This window comes from Pecten maximus, chromosome 8 (genome assembly GCF_902652985.1).
Source record: "Pecten maximus chromosome 8, xPecMax1.1, whole genome shotgun sequence".
Classification (NCBI taxonomy): Eukaryota; Metazoa; Mollusca; class Bivalvia; order Pectinida; family Pectinidae; genus Pecten; species Pecten maximus.
This window is the reverse complement of record NC_047022.1, coordinates 31,026,988-31,037,077: the sequence shown is the minus strand read 5'-3', so window position 1 is coordinate 31,037,077 and position 10,090 is coordinate 31,026,988. Positions and strand designations below refer to the sequence as shown.

The 10,090-nt window shown below is 36.5% G+C and overlaps 1 protein-coding gene and 2 non-coding genes across 3 annotated transcripts; 1 reads left to right on the top strand and 2 right to left on the bottom strand.

The window, feature by feature from the left end:
• Nucleotides 1–3,248: 3,248 nt before the first annotated feature.
• On the top strand, nt 3,249–3,339 carry Trnay-gua. The gene is given in 2 exon segments: nt 3,249–3,285; nt 3,304–3,339. It is a non-coding gene; the product is annotated as a tRNA-Tyr (tRNA).
• A 1,587-nt stretch (nt 3,340–4,926) lies between these two features.
• Nucleotides 4,927–5,886, bottom strand: LOC117332268. Its single transcript, XM_033891154.1, has one exon. The coding sequence runs from the start codon at nt 5,884–5,886 to the stop codon at nt 4,927–4,929; it is 960 nt and encodes a 319-aa protein (XP_033747045.1).
• Nucleotides 5,887–8,157: 2,271 nt separating this feature from the next.
• Nucleotides 8,158–8,230, bottom strand: Trnaf-gaa. Its single transcript has one exon. It is a non-coding gene; the product is annotated as a tRNA-Phe (tRNA).
• Nucleotides 8,231–10,090: the final 1,860 nt, after the last annotated feature.

Sequence of the window (10,090 nt, the reverse complement as noted above, 5' to 3'; positions counted from 1 at the left end):
ATCAACGGCTTATTGATTATGTTGACTTGTGTACTCAGACCAGAATCGTTATATGAGTGTGTCAAACTGCATACTAAGAGCAAAATAGGAAGAAAGGGTTAGACTATGTGAGGTTGATTGGTTGTTACTATTCCACATTTCAATTGATACAGATTGATAAAATGGTTTTGTTCATATAAAGAACTTCCAAAAATGTATACATATACTACTTCCTATACAAGTGCCTACGGTATTTTCTCTAGCGGCAAGAGTGTTACATCCGAGGGGTTTCGTCGGGGAATTACAGAAATCGCAACACGACACAATCCTCAATCAGACTCAGTGGCGAAGGTAGGTGTGGAGAGACATGCGTATTTGGGGGTCGGGCCCCGGAAGGGAAGGGGGCGGGCAACGTAGTAAATAATATGATTACTGTTAACGAATAGTTAAATGAAAGTCACGAGATTATCATATTAATCACAATGTATACAAAATCAATACACACGATCAAAACATTGATGTTTTATTTCGATTGTGGCTATGAAACACCCACCTGAAAGTCCACTTACCAAGATCAATGTAAGTCGGACACTCTTTGGTTGAAAGTGGGACATGTCTGTTTGCGATATTGCCAATGCTTCTCCTTGGTTCGAGCTTGTACATGAGGTTACAGTGGGACTATTGTTACCGGCATATCATCTTCCACATTTGTTGTGGGAAATTTGTAGAAAAGGTCGATTATTTTCAACGGCATGATGATTCGAAAACAAACACATGACTTGGTAACGGAAATGTAACTGATACTCTGTAGTCAATTTTTCGGGAATAACCGATTCCCACTGTTTAGGCTTTCGGATGCAAAAACAAAATAATGTAGAATAGACAGTACTGTTGTATTTTTCTCAAGAGTTAACATACAATAGAATGCATTTTTGTTCAAGTTAATACAGTGAACACAAACGTATGTGAGAGAGACAGAATTGGATGTTAATTTATCTGAAAACAGGCTGGTCCAGCTCCAGTATCCTGGCTGGTATGTGTCGGTCAACGCTGAGGCGGAGTACGGGGAAAGCTTAGGTCACTAGAGGTCAATTTAAACGATCTTAGTGAGATTAGGACCCAGGGTAATATGTCAGTTGATTTCAATAATTAGTTTTATCAGCTTTATGTGACATGTAAACTATAAATATTTTAAACTTTTGTCTGTGATTTGAACTCCGTCACACGTACGCCTAGCTCAAACACCTGGCATGAGACTGAAAAATGATATGGATGCAGTGTAATGTCACTTGAAATAATTTCCAAGTGAAAATAAACAGGTCATTAACTGCTTCTACCGCCAGCACCCGTGCACTGACATCCGCCAGTTAATTTATATCTCAAAGCTATACGACAGCAGGAAACTCTACATATGAAAATAAACATTGTCTCAATGACTATCTATTTTAATTATATCAACACTGGTCGTAAATGTGCACGTATACTGCAGCGTAAGTAAAAGTGGTTTTTTTTTCTGAATGTACAAAAAGGTGACAGTCGGATTTAAAAAAGAAACCCAATCATCCGGAAAACAGCAAGACAAACTAATTATCGGATTATACGGAACCAAGACAGTTGATTGTCACATAAGATATATATTTTACACCCCCCCCCCCCCCCCCCCCCCCCCCCACACACACACATATATACATATATACAATGCATATTTAATGAAAGAGAGAAAGTGTGCACAGTATCACAAGGAGATGACCCATTTTTGCATGAGATTTGTCACGTGGCTTGCTATTTAACTTTACTGCTCTAAATATCGATTATCATATTCACAACATTGTCCTCCTTGTTATCATACTCATGTAACTCTTTGCTTTTATTTATGTGTTGTACTTGTTTATTATTGTTAACGATGCTGTGATATTTTCCATGTTTGTCGTAGTAATAACTCTTCAGAGCTAACGTTCCTGTTACCATGTATACGACACAAAATAAGATTTCTTGTATCTTGTATCTAGACTCGACCCGAATTAAGTTTCCTTGGCACAGAAGATTTACCTAAGATGGCACAATGTGTTCGTAGGTAAAAATAATCTCTGACGTATGATGTCACTGCTACCAAACTTGGGGTAAGTCTACCAATTTAGCCGACTTTTATAGCCTTTCAGAATTTGTGCGGGTAAAACTTACACGACCTGTGTTCATTGCCATGCTGCCAGACGGAAATATAATGCAACCTTTTGAAGAACACTTACAAAGCCTACATGCATTGTTTTAGCATACCGTTCGAGTGTTCGGAATAAGTCAAGACTGCATTAGACAGCGATCGTGGCATTGGTAAAAACCTCTAAGTTTGCGCCAAAGATTGTTCGTTCAAGTTGTATTTATTTAATCATGAAACATCTTACAAATGGAAAAATAAAATCTAACTTCAGATTGGAAAGTATCGAAACTTCCGGTAGAGTAACATCAAGTTTCTAAGTGGCCTAGCCAACGCTTTCAGTAAGCATATGTATATATATAAAAGGCCAAGGCTCGCCACTTTCGTCTTTCTTAACCCTCGCCAAAATACAGCTATATTTTAAGATGCTGACCGTGTAGACCTATTCTATTTATCATGCAACAGTCATAAAAAAAAGATCATCAAAAATAATCATTTTGAAGTGAAACGGTGTCAAAAATGACAGAAACATGTTCGCCTTTTAAACGCTGTTTCACTTTGAAGAAGGTCAGTCGAATTGACGCACGTGCTAAGATTCCAAAATACAGCTGTTTTCCGTCACTGCCGTATACAGCAAAAATATATACCTAGGCCTACCTATTGACTTCACGGTCCTGTCCTTTGCAGGTACCTACTAGACTGTTGAGCAGAGTAATCCGCCCATGTAGTCGTTGATCAGTGTGTTCAATTTATACGTGATTGTAAAAAATCGACTTGAATTAATAATATCGTTGAATGTATAAATCATGCCGTTAACATTTGAAGTACAGCTATTAATTAAATATTATTCTATTGACACGAGTTGTCTCTCTTTACCCAGTTTGACTTTAGTTCCTGTGCGGTGAAACCATGCTTGACGCCCACGCGACTCGCCTGGTTACTGGCCTACGTCACTAGTATATATAAAAGAGGTGTAATTGATTAATGTAAAAAGAACTGGGTAACAATAATTTTCCTACATTAAAAACATAAAAAAAAATTGATTTGTAAACTAAGTACCATAACAGGAAGAAATGCAAATCAATATGGACACTATTTTCCTGCTGATAGAGCATCTCCCGTGATAGCTCAGTTGGTAGAGCGGAGGACTGTAGGGGTGTTGTCCATTAGCTATCCTTAGGTCGCTGGTTCGACTCCGGCTCGCGGGATGTTTTTTATTTTTATTTTCTATGATTTTCCGAAGAGAACATTGTTAACGATATTAAATCAGACTATCCATAAAAATAATGCAGATTTTATTTTTTTAAGTGCGTTAGAGGAACAGTAGGGACAACAAAATTGTTTTAAATTGTTAACATCCCTGCGAAGCAGACAAAGCATTCTTAATCGTGAATGTTCCCACATTTGTGTCCATGTAATAATGGCTTTATTATTTTCCCCGATAGGCTATAACAACTTTCTGACTTTTATGTACAGATTTCAGGCGGTCCGTTAGGTTATATGTTTGTAAGTGATGATATCAACGTGTACTGTTCGATAATATAAAAACGGATCGAGGGGTTTCGTTTGTCAGATTTATTAATTGTAATGAAAACCAGGTAATACAAATATCAAAAGTCATACGTAATCTATGATTTTTTTTTAGATTAACCCTCCAAGTTGTTACGCTGTATATTTGTTGAATGTTGTATAATATGTGTTCTCTGAACATCATATTTTTGTAAAGAAAATTCAATAAATAAAGTTGTAAGTTATAATTTATGAACGATTTATCTTCTTTTTAATGTCGGATAGAGTGGAAAAGTTTCCTGTCAAAATATCCGTCTGTCGGGTCGGATAGGGTAAATGGCATTCTCAGTCCCCATCGGCTATCAAGCTATATCGCTATACCATCTAAGTACAACGAATGGAAGTAACTCTGATAGATAAGAAGCATTGACATAATATCTGTCAACTTGTTCTCAATAACCCAACATCTCCACCTCGATTATCATAATAATGGAAAGCTTAGATGACAGTTCTTTGTTCACATTAGCGATTTATTAATAAATATAACAAATTTGTGACAAACAACGCATCAGATATAAAATATACGACATATAGGGATTAGAAAACTGTTTTATTTTACATAAGATTTTATACATGTAACTTCCGTTGTATACCTCAAGGGTAGATTTCAATATCTCATGGGTAGATTTCAATACCTCAAGGGTAGATTTCAATACCTGTTTTGAAGAAAATGAGGACTTATTGAAATTGCATTCGTTTGAAATTTTGACAGGACTTATGAATTACACATGGACTGTATTTAATTCAATATACTAGTAAAATAAAGTATTTGATATTGTTATCGTATACAGAACATTGCTTAATTTAAAATGCCCTAGAATACTCAGAGAGTCAATATGCTAAGTAATGATTTTAGATCAATTAGTTTACTATATAATGGTTGTTAATTAGCTAGTTATAACTGAAAATGTTTTCGTGAAGCAGGTTTTAGGATATGATATGGCACTATCATGCAATAATACTAAAGTATCATTAGTATGCAATTGTAATCTATTACAGACAGTACTAATAAGAAATTTAATTTTGGTCATACAGAACCCGGATCTTGTAGCGTCCGCATGTTGTCCGAGCATCAGCTATATCTTGTTCATTTTTACATGTACATCGGCATATGCAACCACAATATATCCCTGTCGGTTGTTGAGAAGGCCATTCGGATTTACTTTGTACGTTTGACGACACAAATTACCCTGCATGGACCCCGATTTATGTTTTAACACAATACATTATGTACTATATTTCAAGACTTTCACTTTCTGGGAACCAAACGACCCAAACACTGCCCATAGACTATTTTCAGAATCCACAGAAATCCCCCTGATCACTTTCGAGTTGGAGCACAGTAAATTGAGAAACTCGCCGCGGTTATTCAGCAGATATATACTACAGTTGTTATAATCCGATACGACAACATTACCTGTTGTATCAAACGCCACATCAAATGGGAAAAATGAGCCTGCCTCTATTTTCTTTTTGGCAGCTTGTGAATGACGCTTTGGAATGCTTCCTTGGTATCGAAATAATTCCTGAAAATCCTTATTCATGACTAGGATATGTGGTTCGTCTTTTCCGCCGTCTATGGGCTGGTCCTGCTCGACAATGGCTAAGTTGTGAGAAGCTCCACACTCTGCGATCTTGTACGGGAGACAGATCAGCTGTCTTCTTCCGGGAAAACGGATTTTCTTCGAGGCAACAACTACTTTTCCCTCTGGAGTGTATTTCGTGACTTTTTTGGCCATTCCGACAAGGATATTGCCATCTTGTGTTGCACATATACACCATGGCTGATCGTCAGTTTTGAAATTCACATTAAATGTTGCCTCTGAAGTTAACTCCATAACAGTCCTATCCTTTAAACAGCAGGCCCATAGATGCTTGGTTTTTGGTGATACACTGATATCTCGTATGTGGCTTTCGTAGTCGATCTCCCTTACAACCTGTCCTTGTTTGTCTCTTTGAGTGACCAGTCCACTACAGTCGTAACATGTCCAGAACCCCCCGTCTGCTGAGGGACAGATACCTATAGTATTTCCAGTAATATCATATTCCGAAACGACTTTCGTCTTTGACGGAAGTCTTTGTTTTTGTTTTCCGGATGCGTCGTCCGAAGACGATGAATCGCCATGAGCGGAGGATGGCTTATTTGATGTTCCTGTTGTCGGCACGGTCTTCGGTTTCGCAGCCATATATCCGGTGGAATTTACCGTTAATGATGTTTCGTTAATTTATACTAAACATCCTATAAAGCAAGTCTGATCCAGTTTCCGTTATAACTACTTCTTGAACCAAAAACATATTACTCCTCGAAATAAATTGATGTTCTGAACAACTGCCCGGAAGTTGGTCCTCAAATCTAATCCCCCTTAACAATATGCCAGCACTATCTCACCCATTTCCGATTTTTTTTACTTCAAATGCCACACACAGGACCGTTGTTTGACGATTGGAGCATCGGTGTGGACATGGTTGGCAAACTGATCCTTGGACCTCAGACGTGAATCAGCACAATTTTCAATGTCCAGTATCAATTCTCCTTTGGAAGAATAAAACTAATATGTTTGGTGTGAGGACTCAACAGATATTATATAGTAGGTCTGACCTTTGGGTCAGGTGATGAGATTTAAGGTACATCAATCTGTCGCCGATTTGAAATGCAACACGCGTACATTTCAACATTCCACCTACGAGACGTGAGTTAAGTTACCTATTTATTATGATTTGTCAACCATACTGTATTATAGATTGAACTGTGAAGATCGGCACCCGTGCGTTTTAACACAGTAAAACAATGCTGAACTATTACAGGGCGACACGTTAACAGAACAAAAGCCTGGCCTATTTTGTTAACTTAACGGCCTGCTCAGACCCTATATAAACTGCTGGGCTAGCTTTGATTTTCTTGCTGCTACAAGAAATGTCATTTTCTGATTGTAAGAAGTTTAAGAATATTGTATTTAGTTAATACGTCGTGTTTTTCTACGTTTAAAATTTTCACGATCGGCATTTTTTCAAGGCGCTGGACACTAGGGTTGAATTTATGAAGTTTATCATAGCTATTTCAAATTCCATTTGTTTAAAATGTATCTTTCATTTTATATGCAACTACATTTTGATTTTTTACTTTACCTTTAGTGTGAATAGGAGATTTGTGGTGTAAGTGTCTTTCATTTTGTGGTCAAGCTAACCATACATGTCCATGGGATATTTTAGAATGATAGGAAATGTTTTAAGTGTCATCAAGTTGACTATGCTTTGTAGTTGAAATTTAAAGTTATGCTATCAAATTTATATCTACTATCTTTCAACAATGACACTAAATATTAGCCATTGTTAATTTTATATTAAATGTTCATGTACAATGTGAAGTTTATCAGGACTTAACTAGTTCACAATCGTATGATTATCGTAAGGTTGGCAATTGTTTAACCCGTAAAAATAGACTAATACACTCCTACAGTATACAGTTTAGTATCTTCATGTACATTTATCACGCTTAATTAAACACATTCAATCTTTAAAAGTCACATATATCCACATATAAATGCTGATATTAGTCTATTTAGATATTGATTTATATTCCGACAGTAAATTTACAACTCGGAATAATTTAGTTGTTCGGACCAGTTTTGACAACTACTAAGTTTATTTATTATAGTTATGTTTGTACTGCATATTTGAAAGCCGAGATTTCCCCCTACAATCTTTACCAAAGAAGATAAAAAAAAAAGATAGAAGATATGGTTGGCCCTATAAAATGGCTAACAATAATATAATGGGAAAATATGAATGGATCCACTGGTGTTTAGTTGAATGACAGAAAATTAAAAGCAGAAATATATTTTACTTATTCTTCGTGAGGACTGAATTTATTTACTGATTTAGTTGTTGAACACTGGTTTATCTTCAGTCCCAGGTACATCAGAAACAACAATACACCATGAAATTCACGTTCATCTCGCTCTGTTCCCCATCCCAAGTCGTAATTAGGTTCATGTGACACTATCCGGCTTCTGTAGCCGTCAATTATACTTCCTCTGTAATTGGTCACAGAAATATTCAAACAGATGAGTTAGTCGATGTAGCATTTCCGATTTCCTTGTTTCAGATACAGTAGTTGGTAACTTATGCTTTAGTTTTAGTATAGCCAGATTGTGGCACAAGATCATCCAAGTCTCGTCTCCAGGCTTTATGGGGATTTCAAATGCCTTTCGCTGTAGATTAATTTACCTTTTTCTGACATTTGTTGTAGGACTAAAATCTGTTTATGTCAATTATACATATCTGATACAATCAATCTGTGTGGCAATAACTACGGGGTCATTATTGTACAAAGATCGAATTACAATTACTTATCAATTAAACTTGACATATATTTTACACGTAAATATTTATGTACGTCTACAATTTGTACTTGTTCACTAAAAAATATTTTTAGGGAAAGAAAAAAAAATAGTAACTGCCGAAACCCGGGATCGAACCAGGGACCTTTAGATCTTCAGTCTAACGCTCTCCCAACTGAGCTATTTCGGCTACTTGTTAAACAGCAGCAAAATATCGCTTAGTATGTCGAGCATAGCTATTCATAGCTCCTTAAAATAAAGATACGGTCGGTGGGCGCGGCCTACAGTTGTCAATCACACGTGGTAGGCCTAGTAATCGACGCATTATTATTGGCTTTACGTGCGATTGAGCTAGCTGTCGTCTTGCAGGAAGTCAAAACATTGTAATTCATAACGACTATATGGGCTATATTTTACAAGTCGGTAAGATATTAACGTGACACGATATAAATTTACAATACAGCGCCACTTTACACTAAGTTCAACCACAACACCATGAGAAACATATATGTTTCTCAAAATCCCGAAACCGAGCTCCTAGCTGTGATGAAACCCCATGTTGATCTCGGCCCTGTCTTGGATTATTTATTAATATCGTAACATTCATTACAAACCCCAGTGTAAAGTTTCGAAGCCTACCGTAGCTACTGTTTTAGCTGACTTTTTATCAATTTAGTACTGTGCAATGTTTCCCCCTCTCAACAGTGTAGCCCGAGTTTTCTCTGGCCCTAGCTGTCACCATGCATGTCTGGTCTGGTGACAGGGCCAGAGGAAACTCGGGCTATTAACAGTGCAGCTATCCGAGGCCAAGACGTGAAAATGTATTGTCATTTAGGTCTCTGACAAAGAGCGACATTTCCCCTTTCAATTAACATTATAGCACTATCGCCTGAAACATTGTAACATGACCCTACATGCATATATAAAAAGAATATTGAGCCTTTTCAAGATATGCTTTTCGATATGGATATATCAGAGACATGTATAGATATATAAAATATTTTTGTTTAATTTGGAAAAAATCGAGTTATTTATATCTATCAGAAAATCGAATTAATGACATCACAAAAATTGTGAATGAATAGTAAAACGGCACCCTATATATGTATATATAGAGACAATGTCAACGTTTATTTTTTTTTTATATCAAGAATTGTTTTTTTTTATACCAAGCATTCGAAAGCAAAAACGGCGCCTCATGTGTACAGATCCGTAGTTTCATGGAAATCATGAAGAGACCTAGAGTGTCGCGTTTTAACCAGTATCACATGTACAGGGATGAAGATTAGCCACGTGCTAGGTGTCTAATACCCAAGTGGTAAGAAATGAAGAAAATGGACCATACTGAATAAAACTTCGTGTTTACAAATGATTTTATGTAGCGAATGTGCTGGATATTATGGAACCGTAACACATTTTCTAGGAATTAGGCAGTTGGCTACACTTCTGATAACATTAGGTCAGAAATGGCCTAGTTGTATATTTTCGAGAACCCAACTAAGAATATGGCCAGGTAAGAAAGAAATGAAAGGATTTTATCCATATTTGGACCTGAATTGACCTACACGACAGGTCTGACCCTCCTGGCGCCTAATAAGGAAAATATTGGAAATTCTTTAAAATCCTTCCTCAGATCGATGTGCTTTTCAACTTAATTTGCTTTGAATATTCTTTGGAACCAGACAACTACATGTTAAAGGCAAGTGTCTACGTACTGCAATGCATGGTACTGAGAGATTGATCCCAAACTGGAACAGTATATATATTTATATCTAAAATGGGAGCGTTTTGCTATAATCACTAAAGTATCCAGGTGAGAGATACATGCCATCTGAATATCTTGTTTATAATAAGTCTATAATACAAATGCCACAAATATGACTGGCACTGAATAATTAACATTTATTTGCAGGACAAAGTTTCAACAATACATGTATTTATTGACTTAAAAAATATTTTAACTTAATATACATGTATAAGTTTTTTTCAGAGGAATGCAAGATTGGATTTAAGGAAAGCAGTTTAGTTCAGGTGCTTTCCTTAAATCCGA

Excerpts from the sequence above, each read along its gene's own strand:
- LOC117332268 (XM_033891154.1), bottom strand. The coding sequence starts at position 5,886 with ATGGCTGCGAAACCGAAGACCGTGCCGACAACAGGAACATCAAATAAG.